Source organism: Scyliorhinus canicula, chromosome 12 (genome assembly GCF_902713615.1).
Source record: "Scyliorhinus canicula chromosome 12, sScyCan1.1, whole genome shotgun sequence".
Taxonomy (NCBI): domain Eukaryota; kingdom Metazoa; phylum Chordata; class Chondrichthyes; order Carcharhiniformes; family Scyliorhinidae; genus Scyliorhinus; species Scyliorhinus canicula.
Window position 1 is genome coordinate 134,618,176 of NC_052157.1, and position 16,579 is coordinate 134,634,754.

Consider the following 16,579-nt stretch of genomic DNA (forward strand, 5'->3'; position numbering starts at 1 on the left):
TCAATTTAAGTTAGGCTCCCAATTGTACCCTCTGATGCTGATTTAAATATGTTCACCAAGTACCCCACCTCTCAAGGTTAGGTCACTTGAACAGCCTGCTTACCGACTCCATAATAATGGCAATGGATAAGTCCATGTTGGGTTTGGAAAACATTTCCTGTCATAGTATTTTTAATTCCGTCCCATAACTAAAGATGGGCCCAATCAAATTTCTGCCCTTTTGTGTCGAATTAAAATTCTAAATAAAATAATTAACCTGTAACCAGACAACAATAGGCCGAATCATGATAACAGATCAGAGCAGGTCATGTAGTTCTCAATCAGCACACAGCAATGGTACGTTTTACCATGGCAACACGGCTTCTAAAACAATGGGGAAGACAATGAAATCCTTCCGCATTGCACTCAGCAGAGGGAAAATAAAATGATTTGAGAGTAGGAATCAAACTGAATTGAGACCTGCCAGCGTGGAGCAAAGAGATTGAAGGCAAGCGTTGATCACAAGCCGGTGATAGTTCAGAAACAAATTACAATTATTCATTCACGTTTTAGGTTTGTTTCTTTAATTAATTTGCTTTCCGGCGTGTGCCAGCCTCCACCCAAACAGATTAAATCCTGACAAAATAAGACCAAACAAGCCTGCTGTTTCCGAGAATAGCTTGGTCTCCGTCTTGAGGCGAAATTAATGAAGAAGTGTAATCGGGCGACGCTGTGTCAGTCACCCTGAATTAAATATCCCAGCAAACTCTGTGGGGTGTCAACCTGCTGCATATCTCTGCAAAATACGCGTGTGACTCTTTCAGCCTTAAGTGAGCACTTAGAAAAAAGGTGTGAGTGAATGCAGCAGATAATGTAGCTCAGCTGGACCATTTGGATTTGAATATTTGCTTAGAAATCTGTGTCCGGGATAGATGAGCAGAATATAACTGCTCCACAGGAGCATGATGACGTAAATGCCAAGAATGGGCAGGCGAAAAGATGCTGGATACAGTTGTGCTGTGCATACAGATTGGAAGCTGGTAGGCTTTCTTTGCCTTTCACTGACAGTCCCTCCCAAAGGAGAGTGAGATTTTAGCCTTTGAATCATTTTTAATCGCCGGAAAAAATGGTCCGAATACCTTTTGGGCATTCACTTCCTAGATCCGTCGGTATTATTGAAGAGATTCCGGATATATTTTTGCACATGACCAGAACTTAAGTTTACGGGTTAAGAACTTTCAACCGAGGGCAGCCAGATTTCTGAGGAATAAAAAATATATATATGAGCGTGGTTTGTACCTCAGAAAAACATCACCAGTCACACATTTGTAAGAGACTTTGTTGTGCAGTGGTGTGTACAAAACGGTAAAAGGCAGAAAGAAATATGTACTGTGTAGAATACATAATGCTGAAAATCCCTGCTCGTGTTTTGACCTTAATCTTTTGAACTCTTCCTCGCATGAATGATTTAAATTGTGGATGAGAGTTTCAAGCTGCTGAATATTGAACTCACAAGCATGGGTGATCACAAGTGGGCTGGGCTGAATTGGATGTTTTAAGTATTCAGCCTTCTGCCGCAGCCCTTCCTATGTATACTTTACTCTGAAAGTACCAATTAATACAGCGTTTCAGCCATTTTAATGACTGGTACTTTTTTAGTCTTTCAGTGCCTGTTGGGAATAGAATTGGGGAACTTTCAAGATGATACTTTCAGGATAATACTGTGAATTGCAGTCATTAACACCAGCAGTTGTCCGTTGCACATTTGGTGCTCTGCTGCCAATATGATGCCCCAAAATAGGATAATGTTCAATAGTGACTGCATCTCATTATTTCTGAAAAGGGCAGGACATCTTCTGCATTCAATAAAGTCATTGGGCGGGATTCTCCCGTGCCGCGCCGTATGGGACAATCGGCGTTTGTGCCATTTTTTCCCACGGCGCCGGTCCGACGCCGTTCCGCCATTCTTCCAATCGGCGAGAATGGCGGCATCGAGGTCGGCGCAGTGCCTGCCGGAGAATCGCCCGAGATACTAAGTACGGCGATTCTCCGGGCCCACCGCCATTCAGCGGCCCGAATGGGCCGAAGTCCCGCCGGCGTGAGCCCAGGTCACGCTGTCGGCATTCAACCCTGGTAAATAAATTTGTCAGCCAGCAGGACTGGCTGACGATGTGGAGGAAAGGAGATGAGTGGCTCACCGTAGGCAGCAGGACGTGGCGTCCACGACTGGTGCTGGGAGGCAGTGGGAGGGCTCTCAGTGAAGGATGCTGCCATGCCGGGGGGGGGATGCTGCTAGGAGAAGGATGCCACATGCTCAGGGATGGGGGGAAGGAGCAGGGGGGTGTAGGAAGGAGTGGGGAAAGGAGGAGGGGGTGGGTAAAGGAGGAGGGGGTGGAGGAAGGAGGAGGGGTTGGGGGAAAGGAGGAGGGGTTGGGGAAAGGAGGAGGGGTTGGGGAAAGGAGGAGGGGTTGGGGAAAGGAGGAGGGGTTGGGGAAAGGGGGAGGGGTTGGGGAAAGGGGGAGGGGTTGGGGAAAGGGGGAGGGGTTGGGGAAAGGGGGAGGGGTTGGGGAAAGGGGGAGGGGTTGGGTAAAGGGGGAGGGGTTGGGGAAAGGGGGAGGGGTTGGGGAAAGGGGGAGGGATTGGGGAAAGGGGGAGGGGTTGGGGAAAGGGGGAGGGGTTGGGGAAAGGGGGAGGGGTTGGGGAAAGGGGGAGGAGTTGGGGGAGGGGAAAGGGGAGGGGTTGGGGAAAGGGGGAAAGGTTGGGGAAAGGGGGTGGGGAAAGGGGAGGGGTTGGGGAAAGGGGGCGGGGTTGGGGAAAGGAGGAGGGGTTGGGGAAAGGAGGAGGGGTTGGGGAAAGGAGGAGGGGTTGGAGAAAGGAGGAGGGGGTGGGGAAAGGAGGAGGGGTTGGGGAAAGGAGGGGGTGGGGAAAGGAGGAGGGGTTGGAGAAAGGAGGAGGGGTTGGGGAAAGGAGGAGGAGTTGGAGAAAGGAGGAGGGGTTGGGGAAAGGAGGGTGTGGGGAAAGGAGGAGGAGGTGGGGAAAGGAGGAGGGGTTGGAGAAAGGAGGAGGGGTTGGGGAAAGGAGGGTGTGGGGAAAGGAGGAGGGGGTGGAGGAAGGAGGAGGGGATGGAGGAAGGAGGAGGGGAAGAAGGAGGGGGTGGGTAAGGAGGAGGGGGTGGAGGAATGAGGAGGGGGTGGGGGAAATGATGCCGCCATGTTGTGGGGGTTGGGGGGGGGAGGGCGGACAAGGTTACCCGCGAGAGCGACATGCCAGCTGGCCTGCCATGGCAGGACGGTTGCGAAGACAAGCTCCCAAGTGCAGGTCATGGTTATGGGCTGAGTGCAAGTGGCGCCTCAATGAGGACGGATGGGGTTAAGTGGGCGGTGGACGGATACTGTGGGCAGGGCGAAGGTTGCATGCCTGTCTGCAGCGAAACCAGGCAGCCAGGGCACCCATGGATCCCATGGGTGTCAAAGTGCCATCGTTAAACATGTTGTTGTCTCTCCTTCCCCCCCCCCCCCCCCCCCCCCCCCTTCGTGTAGTGTGTCATGTTTGCGCACCAGCCAGCTATGTTTGCCGCTGTGGCAGGAGCAGCTGCCCTGCTGGTAGCCATTCGGCGGCGCCGACGCAGGCGGCTCAGAGCAGCTGCTGGAGCGGCGGCTGCAGCAGAGGGACTGGATGCAGAGGGCCCCGTGCCAGCCGCTCGTGCTGCAGGCCCTCCCACCCGACAGGTGCATGAGGAGGTAGAGGGTGACAATGACCACCACATCGTCGTGCATGCAGAGGATGAGGATTCGGAACCTGTTAGGCGCAGGGGGAGGAGCAGGAGCAGGTGGTGGTGCCAAGGCACCAGAGGCGCCCCATGCGGCCTCAAGTGTACCGGGACCGCATGTCATTCCATGACCTTCCGGATACGGCATGCAGGTGGAGACTCCGATTGAGTCTGGAGACCGTGGCACATATATGCCAATTAATGGCGCACTTGGCACCACGTAGGACGGGATGAGGACATGCTATCCCCGTGGCCGTCAAGGCCACGGTTGCCCTCAATTTCTCCGCCACGGGGAACTTCCAGGCGCTGAGCGGGGACCTGTCTGGAATCTTGCAGGCATCGGTGCACTGGTGCATCCGGCCCATCACTGACTCCCTGTATGCCATCGCCGACAGATACATAAATTTTCCGCAGGATCGCGCACACCAGGCTGACTGGGCAGCGGGATTCGCCTCCAAGGCCGGGATGCCGATGGTCCAGGGGGTGTTGATGGGGTGCACGTCGGCATGCGCCCACCCTTGGATAACAGGGATGTTTTCCTGAACAGGAAGGGGAACTACTCGATGAACATGCAGATGATCTGCGACCATACATGAAGATAATGCACGTGTGCGCCCAATACCCTGGCAGCGTGCATGATGCTTTCATACTGGCTCATTCTTTCATCCCCGCCATTTTCGAGGGACACCCCCCCCGGCTGTCGGGCTGGTTGCTGGGCGACAGGGGTTACCCTTTGCAATCGTGGCTGATGACGCCTTTACGGAGGCCACAGACCAAGGCGGAGACCCGCTATAATGAGGCCCATGCAGCAACCAGAGGTATTGTGGAGAGGTGCTTTGGTTTCTTGAAGATGGGATTCCGGTGCCTGGACCACTCTGGAGGGTCCCTGCAGTAGCACATCAACAGTGTCGGGCGCATAGTTGTGGTCACTTGTGTGTTGCACAACATTGCCCAACAGATGGGTGATATCCTGGAGGAGGATGCACAGGGGGAACCCGATGAGGGCGACACCTCTGCACATAAGGAGGAGGATGGGGCGGGAGGGGGGCACAGACACGACTTGAGTGCGGGATATGGCCGGGAGGCTGCACAACGACACCAGCTAGGAGAGCGAGCACGTGAGGCGTTGATCGCCGCACGTTTCACTAACTAGGGGGAGGGCATCGCTGAGCAAGGCACTTGCACCACGGATCGTGCACAACCGCACCACCTAGCACCCCCCACTTCCCGCACCATCGCACAACCCTGCCGCCTACACCACGGGTGGGAGTCTCTGACCGCCTGCCAGGTTGGAGAATCCCGCCTCAACACCGGCCACCGTATTCTCTGGCACTGGTTTTTGGGCAGGGGCAGGGTTGACGCCACGCCGGTCGGGGGCCGTTGGTAGCGGCTCCCCCAGCAATTCTCTGGTCCCCGATGGGCCGAGCAACCATCTGTTTCTGGCCAGTCCCACCGGCGTGGATTAGACATGGTCCCACACGGCGGAACCTGGCAGGTAAGTCGGCTGGTGCGGTCCTGTGGGGGGCCGATCGGATCCCGGGGAGGGGGCCCCCACGGTGGGTGGCCTGGCCAACAATCAGGGCCCACCGATCTGCGGGCGGGCCTGTGCCGTGGGGGCGCTTCTTTCTGCGCCGGCCCCTGTAAGGCTTCGCCATGGCCGGCGTGGCAAAGACACTCCCCCTGCGCATGCGCCAGAATACGCCAGCGGTTCTGCACATGGGCGGTATCACGCTGGCCCTTTGGCACATGCGCAGACTGGCGTGGCGCCAACCCCTCCGGCGTCCACCTAGCCCCCGGAAGTGCGGAGAATTTTGCTACTTCCGGTCGGCCCGATGCTGGAGTGGTTCGCTCCGTTTTTGACGCCGGCGTTGGGTCATCACAGCGATTGCGGAGAATCCCGCTTCAGTAGTTGAAGTTACCAGTGTAATCTTAGGGCTAGGGGAATGCAGCTAGTGTATTGACAATTTCTTCAGGTCTGCTCACCTATAGATCAGTAGATGCTCTAAGCCACAGTTCAATACCATTGGCAAAACCTACAATGGCGATAGAACATGATGTCATCCCTCAAACGGGCAGTGCTTCTGCACCATTGCGACCCTCTTAAACAACAATCCATCTGAGTGCCAAGAAGCCATCTGGGCAAGGTTGCCCTGCTGATCTATTGCAGGCTACAGCTGGGCTTCTTGTTACAAGCTCCACTGACCATGAGCATCTTGGGAGCTCTTGCATGAACCACAGCAGCCTCCCCACTCCCACTTTGCAGCAACTGGGGTAGCACCTTGTGGAGATAGTGGAGTAACTAGAGATTAGGTAAGGCAGGTAGGACCTGTTAGGTCTAAGCCAGTAAAACCAGAAAGCCATTTGTGGCCAGAGACTCATCACACTGAAGGTTTTCATCTAATAGCGGTTCTATGGTCTTCCAAAACCTGATTCAGGAATTGTCTGCTAAGATTGGAAAACTGCCCATGTCACGTCATTATGTATAAAAGGTAGGAGAAATAAACTAGGAATTATAGACCTATTAATCGAATGTTTGCTATGGTAACTAGAGTCTGTCATTAAGGTGCAGAGACTGAACACTTGCACGGAAATGAACTGGTTAGAGAGCAGAACAGCGTGGATTCAGAAAGGCTCAGTCATGTCTCACAAACCAAGGTGAATACTTTGAGGAGGTAACTTACATGTTAGGGAGTGTCTGTGGATGTGACTTATGATTTATATTTATATTCAGAAGGCATTCAACAATGTTGCATGTCAGAAACTAGCAAAAATCAAAGTGCCTTCAATTGGAGACAATCTGAGTGTCTGGGAGAGGAAATTGGCTGGGAGCTCGGAGACCGGGTAGTGCAGGAATAATGGGTAAGCCTGACACTTAACCCACATAAAAATGGCTGAAAAATGAACACGCTCCTAAATATGTAGTAATTTCCCAGCCACAGAATATTCAAAGATATTTGAAGGAACTTGTTAGTAGGTTCTCCAATTCAGTTATTCATGATGCGCATGATTTACATTTCTGTGCAAGTACAATGCTCCAAATTCCCAGAATGAACTACAGAGCTCAGCTAATTGGCCTACTCCTGCTGCCGTGTCCTCTGTAGTTTGGCAGCATACAGCAAACCACTGCTAATTGTGGGCTGAATCACAGGAAGCAACCAGAGCTGTTGAGGGATCTGAATTTTGTGGTGGTGGGGGGGGGGGGGGGGGGGGGGTGCGGTGGTTTGGCTAGGTTGTAGTTAGGTGTTCGGGGGGGTAGTCAGGGGGTGGGGGGTTTAGTTGCCGGGGTGGGGGGGGGGCTAATTCTTTGGGGAGTCAGGTGTTGTGGTTAGATGGTACATTGAGAGAGTCGTGGGGAGAGGTAGTCGGGTGACCAGGAATGTAGTCAGAGGCGGGGGTTGATCGGGGGTAGGGATTAGTTGGGGGGGGGGGGGCAGTCAGGTGGGTTGAGTAATTAAAGTGGGGAAGGATAGTGTTAATTGTTAATTGTAATCGGAGTGAAGGATAGACGGGCAAGAGTAGTCAGAAGGAGGGGGTGATGTGTTGGGTAAGCTGGGTCTACGAGGACTGCGTTTACTGCAGCAGTGAGAGAGAGAGAGGCTTCCAACACTAGAAGAAATGCAACTCGATTTTATTTAACTCTTCACTATCATACATACTTTAACTGTGGGTTGACACTATGCTGACTTGACTGGAGACCTGAGGCTAACCTGACCAGACTATCTTACTGCCACATGGTGTATGTTCTAGTTGTTGCTCACGGGCTCTAACTGTCTCAGAAGCCGGATCCCGAGAGAGCGGGAAAACTGGTGCCCTCTGGCTTTATAGTGTCCGTGTCCTGTCTGGTGATTGGCTGCTGTGTTCTGTGTGTTCATTGGTCATCCTGTGTGTCAATCACTGCCTGTCTGTGCACCATCATCAACCTGTGTGTATATTATGACAGGGGGTGTCCGTACTACATTTACCCAAGAATTGGAAGTGATTAAATTTTTCTAACTTTTCCTGGGTAACCAATCGAAATGATCCGAAGTCTCCCATTTAAATCTGAGTACCAGATGATTTCCTGTGCAGGGTAATTTGCCCCATCAGAAGTTTTAACTTCCCAAGCAATTCCTGTGAAATCCTTGCATTTAGACTTCCAGAATGGTCTTGCGATGCTTCCTTTCGGGTACCTCCCAGGTAGGGATCATCCCCCACCCCCTACCCCATCTCCGGAACAGTCCTGGTCAGTGAATCAAGATTTAAATGGTTTTCTTCATGCGAGCTCCAGTTGCCTGATGGTTCTGACTACAGTGAGATTTGCCCAAAGGTTGGTTGCTGAGAGGAATCATGAAATAAATGCGCAGGAGATAATCTCCAAGCAATAAATCCAACTCGCTATGGGAAAAGGGGATAGACAAATGCCACAATAGGAAATAAACATTATAGCAGCTGCCAGAAGAGGGGACACAAATCTGCACGATGCACTGCCATTGGCCACAAACTAGTTGCACACTAATAGAGTAGAAGCACTTGTGATGAACCAAGGCAGTGATGGTGTGTGAAGGAGACCACAAGGTGATGTGGGTGAATGAATGATGCCCTGGGCTTGGGGGGAAATTATGCAATCTGCGCAAACTTCATGCTTCAGATATTCATGAATATGTTTTGCTTTAACGATCAAGACCTCAGGCTGTTTAATGCTTGCATTGAGTGCAGGGTGTTTGATGTTGCTCATATCCATTGTGGCAGCCTGCAAGGAGTCAGAGGTAAAGGAGTCCAAGTCTTTTAGTGACCTTCCCATGCTGTGCTAGCTCCGGAGTGCAATACAACTTAATCACTGCCATGATACAAAGTCAGAACCATCAAAGTTACATTCTTTGCCTGTAAACTCTGTTGGGAGAATAATGGATCCTGTGAAGATGTTTCTTTTGGGTTGATCTCCCTGCAGTTCCTGCTGTGTTTTCTTTCATCTTCTTCTTGGAAGGATCCACATGAAGAAACAATTGCAAAGTCACAAGTCATGAACAGTTCAGAACCCACAGTAGCAACTATAACTACTTTCAGATATTTTAAGGTCAAAAGACCGACAAAATCCATTAAGACTCCAAAACCTCTACACCGTTGTACCTGAAAACAGCATTATGTAGTATTTTAAACGAGCGCCTCAAAGAAGGCAAGTCTCTCATTCATACCACACTGACACCTTTCACAACCTCAGGACATATATCCCAAAACACTTTACCGCCAATTATATTCTTTTGCAGTATAGTCACTGTTATAATTCAGGAAACACAGCAGCCAGTTTATGTATGGTGTTATCCCACAAACAGCTACGTGATCCTGACAGATAACCCCTTTCTTTTTCCAGTGCAATTGTCTGAGAGAAATATTTAGCAGGCTGCATGGGACAATCCCATCTCAGGCCACTCCTACGGCCCTTAGTTGATGGGCAAGAACAGGAAGTAATGTCAGGTGGTGGGTGAGGTCAGAAAATGTGTCAGCTTTGTAATAATGATAGGGTGGCATGGCGTCACAGTGGTTAGCGCCACTTCCTCCTAGTGCCGGGGACCTGGGTTCAATTCCGGCCTTGGGTGACTGTGTGAAGTTTGCACTTTCTCCCCGTGTTTGCGTGGGTTTCCTCCGGTTTCCTCCCACAGTCCAATGTTGTGCACGTTGGAAGGATTGGCCCTGCTAAATTGCCCCTTAGTGTTCAAAAGTTAGGGGGATAGGGCAAGGGAGTGGGCCAAGGTTAGGGTGCTCTTTCAAAGGGTCGTGCAGTCTTGATGGGCTGAATGGGCTCTTCACTGCAGGCATTCTATTCTATGATTCTACGAAATATCACCTGATAGCAATTTGAATTTATTCATGAGGCTCCCAATTGTTTCACAGGGGAACTCTGGACACCAGTATTAATGTGCCCAGGAAAACATTACCAGCTATAGTGGTAAATGAATGGGAAAGATGGACGCATTTTCTACCCAGCTGCAAAGTGCAAACAAGCGGACATTGTCCAACCAATGTTAAGCGTTGGACTTTTCTGAGAGATTTAATAACGCACCACATGAATAAATAAGTTCTTTATTTGAGTAGCTTGCTGATGGCATTGCAGTGGAAGGTTTCCAAATGTTTATTTGTGTTACTTACCACCCTGTTTGAATTACATCACCCCAACCTTCCTCTTGAGTTATATTCAAGTGCGTTTTAGTGGAAGGAATACTTTGGAGGAAGTAAAGAAAGCAAGACCAATGGGGAAGTCAAATTTGAAGGAAGTTGTGAAAGATTAGAGTGATTGCTTTGGATTATTAAAGCGAATCCGTAGCAAAATCGAACAAAGAATAAAACCAATCAGTTTGGGAAAGATCAGACAGACTAGGAACTTAGAAGCTGCCACTTTAAGCTATTTAGAGAGCAGAGCAGAGAGGCAGTTAGATCCGATATAAATCTGATGTGAAGGTGGCTGATAGTCATCAGGTCAGCAGGAATTCACTAACTCGGAGAGCCTCCAGTGTGGTGATCACAAGTTAACTAGATGCAATACAACTGAGCAAACACTAGAGGGAGCACGGGAGAGCCATATAAATAGACCGGGACAGGAAGTGAGGACACACTTCACAGAAGGCAGAACTCGTAGCAGGGACAGACACACCAGCTAGTAGCACTTGAGGTAGCCGTAGGTAAAGCTCTGAAGAGAGAACGAATTCACAATAAAGCATCTTCTCCACATTTGAGACTACGAGCTTTATTAAGTCACGAGGAACAACACATGGTACCCAGGAGTGGCTTCAGACGCTTACTACAGGACAACTCAGTGGCAGACACAGAAAGAACAAAATGGCATGGAAATCTCCTACTGGACATTCGACTTGGGAAGACATCGCTGATGGGAGGAAGTGCCTTGGATTCACACTTCAGCTGGACACGACTGGAAATGTAAAAAGTGTCTGGAAAATATTTAAACAATGGTTCGATTACGGTATCATAGCATATGATGCAGAAGCAACCTCAGACGAAATTAAAATAGCAATTCTCATCCAGCAGGAATGAAGCACAGGGAGGAAAAGAGGAAGCGTTCACAACAAGTCACCCGAATTTGCGAATGTTGGAGCTACAGGGATCCAGGGTGTAATTAGAATAACTGAAACCTGATTTATCCCAGTTCATGAACACAACACAGTCGGAACGAAATAAATAGGGGAGGAAGAGCCCAGCTCAGGGACACTTGGGAAATAAAGGAAGTTAATGAAAAGAAAACTCACCTCGTGAAATGTTAAGGCTTTGAACACAGAAAGCTCAACATAAAAGTGGGTATGTGCATTACAGTCAGTTCAGAATGAGGGGAAGAGTTTATGAAGAGGCAAGGTAGAGATTTGAAAACAAATAAGTTATATTAATGAGGGAATTCAACCGTCCAAATCTAAATAGAAAATGCCCAAGTGGTTTAAAGACGGAACTGATAAAAGTAAAGTATGATTACTTCCTGACTGCACTCTGCTTGATCAACGTGCTCTACACAACGGTGGAATGTAAAGTTTAACCCAGCCTGCCAAGCAGGTGTATTTCCAGTGTCTACCTGCTGTAAAGGATTGTTTGGAAAATGATTTGATGCCATTTTTTTGCTAATAGGTTGATTTTGTGCCATTTTAAGTGGAGTGGAACGTACACTGCTCTGACACAAATTAGAGCTGGTCATAAGATTTTTGGTTGTGGTCAAGAATTCAAAACCGTAAAGGAGAAAATCTGTCTGCAGCCTAGACATCCCCCAGCTTGATCAAAAATATAACTTTGAACAGCCAAAGCCAACAGACACCCAGAAAATAACACAAAAATTAATTGTCATATCAGAACATTTGGAAGGGACGAACCAGGTGCAATGAAAAGGCCGACCCGGTTTGATCCAGGCTTTGACTGGTCTTCTGAGTTTTCCAATTTACATTTGGTTGGGTGCACTTCCCCATTATTCCAACCTACTTCTTCTCTTTTATTCATCTTATTGCTCCCCTTAATAGCAACAATAACTTACTTTGCATAGCGCTTTTAATATGGTCAAACTCAAACATGTTTCCTGGGAGACAGTTAATGCTAGTGAAGATATCCATAGACTCTTCAATCCTACATCATAAGAAGAATAGCATTGTCGCAGTTGACTTTGCCCCAGCACTTTACTCATAGCAGCAGGGGAATTTCCATGTGCAGACCTCCACTTTCTATAAACCTAAAACCTTACGTGTGGAGTAAATGGATTAGTGTGCTGCAGTGATTTTCTCCCAAGGGAATGTAAATGGGAGATATTTGGAATATCAATGAGAAAACATTTTGATGGGCAGAATAACACTTTCACGGCATATACTTTTGTTATAACCTGCCTGCTTACCATTGGCTGGGGACTAATGACAATCCCACAATCCTATGGGAGTATGAGCTTCCCCAATGAGGGGGGCGGAGAAATCATTAGCAGAATCCCTGCATAAATAGAGCTGGCCAGTTTGGAACTAGCAGAGAGAGAGGAATGAGCAGCAAGGGAAGTTGCTGCTGCTGCTGCTGCTGCTGCTGCTGCTGCTGCTGCTGCTGCTGCTGCTGCTGCTGCTGCTGCTGCTGCTGCTGCTGCTGCTGCTGCTGCTGCTGCTGCTGCTGCAATATATGTTATTGTAAATAAATGTTATTCCTTTGTATCCTGAAAAATCGTGCTGGATTCTTCGTGACCCTCACAAAACCTTTAAACAAAAACTTAATTTATCAAAAGGAGTAGATTTGCAAAGAAGCAAAAATGGATACAGTTGAACAATTTTTAACCGGCAACATAATTACGTCCCTTAACACAACTTCCTGGAATCATGTTTCATCTCTATTGAAAACCTTTCAACTAAGTTATTTGATTGTCTTATGGAAGTGTACGACTTTGTCCTTATGGAGAGTAAAAACAGACTCTTCCTGTGACAGTTTCTCAGGCGAAATATGAGGGCGAAAGGCACTAATTTTACCCGGCTCGCAAGGATGTCCAAAATGTTCTTGGATCGGGCAATTTTATGGCCTCTCTGATGGCTGTCCAGAGGAGATGCCTTTTTGCATATTAATGAGGTACCTAATGCTTGTTATCCGACCACAAAATGGTGAATGTAAAAAGTGGTAAAATTCAAACTGGCGCCGAAGGGGTTTTTCATATCTACTGAGCAGGTTAAAGCAAATTTGAAATCTATTTGATTGTCAGTAGCTTGATTTAATCCCAGTTGTGAGTAGAGTGACCTGTACTCTGAACACATCTTACACCTAACCAGTGACATCTTTGCTTCTGATGAAATATCTATGTTGGAAAGAAATTTGTTTCTCTGCATTAATTTTCCCCTTACAGGATCAAAAAAGATAACTTTAAACAGCAAGAGCAAACAGCCATGCAGAAAATAGCACAGAAAAATAATTAAGTAATGTCACGAAGCTTGGAGGTTGCAAAGCAGTTGCAATGTCAAATTGGCCTCCGTCCTGAGGGGGGTGGGGTGGGGGATGGGGTGGGGGGGGGGGGGGGGGGGGGAGGCATTGGGTCTGTTCTATTCAGCTTTTATTTTAGTGGGTGTGGTTAACAAAAAGCTCCAATCAAGAATATGAGTGAAGAAAAACATACACCTTGATGTGGAGGCAGGAGGAGCAGGAGCGCCCCCTGCGGGCCACACCAAGCCTGTCTAAACGGACGTCCCATCTTGCTGTGACTCAGTGAGGGTTGCTGTTGGCGAGGCAGCGGTTGATCATTCGGAAATGGTGAGCTGCCTCTGGCGATGCGACCGATCTCCTTGCAGAACTCATGGCAGACCCAATTTACGGTGAGCCTCAGGCCACTTGGTCTGGGAGTGCCCTGTCGGTCATGTACATGAAAGTGGGCGAGAACCAACTTCGACCCCGTAGTGTTCAGCCCATCGCCATGACTTGGAAATTCAGTTGAATTAAATCTCTAAGGATTGCTGCTCAGAATTATCTCTCGCATATCCTGATTTGGGATCTCTTTCCTTCAAGAAGTCCTGGTTCTGCCTTCAGAGATTTGTAATTGTCCGGCTGTATTCTCTGTTTGGGAGACTATGGGCTGGATTGTCCGATTTTGAGGTTATGTCCGGAGGAAGTGCTCCGACCGGTGAGGGGCTAGCAGCCTGGCCAAGTAAAACACACGGCCTTCCCGATGTAAACACTTGGAGAGTTTTCGGGTCCATGGCCCCGCATGAGCACCAACGACCTGCAGCTGTCGAGCCGTACAACATGGCGTCGGACCCGCCCTGCCAGATAATACCCCCCCACCAGTCCCTCCAGCCCTTGCCGAAGCCCCCTGGGCAGCAGCACGGCTCCCCCACGAATGTGGCGGCACTGGACACAGTCCGCAGCCACCATGCTGGTTTCAAGAAAACTGAGAGTACATGTGTCCTGCGTCGTCGGGAACTTGGCCCATCAGGGGCGGAGCATCAAGGGGGGGCCTTCATGTAACATTCTGAGGAGTTCCCAACAGTGTGCACTGTACACCTCGATGATGCTCTTTTGGAAGGGGCGGAGCATCCGAAAACAGCGCCACCCCCGAATTGGTCGTAAACAGGGATTCGCTGTCCGTTCACCGATTACAATATCGACATTGGGCAACGGAGAATCCCGCCCTGTATTCTCCCATCTGAGATGAATCTCCTCTGATTTACATTTGTGCTGGCAGCGAGAATCCAAAGGTGATTCACTATCCCTTGCCATGCAAATTTATGCATGGCAGGGACTGCGCGGGATTCCCTTGGAAATCCCGCTTTCGGGCCCCCATTATGAGTGGGCGGTCCAGTAGCGAGGTCAGATGACTGGCCCCCCCTCCCCCACACTGTACGAGGGTGATCTGACCCCTCCCCCCATAAGAGAAACCCCAACAGAAACCCTCCCATTACAGAGACCCCCACCAGATACCCCCAACAGAAGAGGGACCCGCACCAGAGACCGTGGCTGATGATGCAATTTAAATCCAACAAAAAATCTGGAATTAAAGGTCGAATGATGAACATGAAACCATTGCCGATTGACTAAAAATCTGCTGTCCTCACCTGGCCTGGCCTACACACGACTCCAGACTCTCAATGACGTGGTTATCTCTGGAACGGCCCACAAGCCACTCAATTCAAGGGCCATTAGGGATGGGCAATAAATGCTGGCCCAGCCCATGACGCCCACATCTCACCAATGAATAAATAAAGCCCATTTCTGGAGACGTGCTTATTTACCTAAACGTTGTACGCCAAGAGTTGCCCTTAACCCTGGGTCAAATTTATTTATTTACATGGTGTAAAATGTTACACTTTCAATGAGTTATCTAAATGAGCACAAGAAAAGGACCTGCTGATTTTGAGCTTGCATCTGGACTGATGTGCGCCATACCCAGTGAGACAGAGAGCAGCTGTTTTACAGCTCAGTTCATTTGTCAGAATTACAGTGCTGAGCACTTCCAGCAAATACTGGATCAGGGAGGAAAGCAGATTTGTGACTAGATCAAGTGAGTATTACGATACTCCTCGTTGCAGCTGTGGCTCTTGCTCATGCAATTTACCGACTGTTTAAAAATAGAAGATAAATCACAAAGTGAAATGGCTGCCTTTATCTCTGACCCTATTTAGCCTGGCATGTTTAATAGGCTGTCTTCAGTTTACCCTTGGACTGCATTGCACAGTAAATTACAGGACATTATAATCACCTCCCACGGATGTTCCTGAGGATTGGAAAAAGGAATTGCATGCAGGTCAAGTGGAAATATTAGGGAATTGGTTGAGGGATCACCGCTTTTGACATTTGTCCAGGCTTGAGTCACATTATTGTGACGCGGGTGGCATGGCAACACAGTGGCGAGCACTGTTGATGAACAGCGCCAGGGTCGGGCAGCACGGTGGCACAGTGGTTAGCATTGCTGCCTACGGCGCTGAGGACCCGGGTTCGAATATCGGCCCTGGGTCACTGTCTGTATGGAGTTTGCATGTTCTCCCCGTGTTTGCGTGGGTTTCACCCCCACAACCCAAAGATGTGCAGGTTAGGTGGATTGGCCATGCTAAATAGCCCCTTAATTGGACAAAAAAATAATTGGGTACTCTACATTTATAAAAACAAAAAAAAACAGCGGCAGGGTCCCGGTTTCGATTCCCGGCTTGGGTCACTGTCTGTGCGGGGTTTGCACGTTCTCCCTGTCTCTGCGTGGGCTTCCTCCGGGTGCTCCGGTTTCCTCCCACAACTCACGAAAGACACGCTGTTAGGTGAATTGGACATTCTGAATTCTCCCTCAGCGCCGGAGTGTGGCGACTAGCGGATTTTTACGGTAACTTTATTGCAGTGTGAATGTAACCCTACTTGTGTCACTAATAAAGATTATTATTATTTGGAATTCAAATGCATGGTTTATTGATGTTCTAATGGCACAGCCGTGGAATCCTTCCTGCGTTCATTGGAATTTTAATGGATTGGAGTAGCTTGCCCTTGCATTTCACATTGATGGCCAATTTTGTCAGCCTTTTTACCCCTGGCCTTCCAATATGTCTGTGCCAAAATAATAATTCAAGCATGAAATTCTCCCAAGTCAATCAATTCTTAAAAGTGAGTTCACTAGAGGGCAGACTTCTTTCGTCTTGAAAACTAATTTTAAAAAACAATAGAAACAGGAATGTGAGTGGAGTATCTGTGGAGATGTGCCTGTCAATAGAAAAGTTTACTTTATCTATTCCATATGCATTGTTGACAGAAAATCTCTGGCATACCGAAATTAGCGGCAGGGGATGGATTCTGGCATAGCCCACCACTCCATTTCTCTTCAATACCTCATTCCGTAGCACTACTCCTTCTTGGCTGCTACATGTCCGAACATTGTCAAGT

General features: G+C 48.9%; 1 protein-coding gene across 7 annotated transcripts in view; it reads left to right on the plus strand.

Annotated features, from left to right (window-relative positions):
• Positions 1-16,579, plus strand: part of pitpnm3 (PITPNM family member 3) — an 856,450-nt gene that overhangs the window by 627,681 nt on the left and 212,190 nt on the right. Inside the window, exon 1 of one of the 7 annotated variants that reach the window (XM_038814220.1) lies at positions 901-1,019. The exons of the other annotated variants lie outside the window; for them this stretch is intronic. Within the exon in view, the coding sequence (XP_038670148.1) occupies positions 979-1,019 (41 nt within the window). The 5' untranslated portion in view covers positions 901-978. Of the gene's footprint in view, positions 1-900; positions 1,020-16,579 lie in introns of those variants that run through there. 7 annotated transcript variants of the gene reach the window in all.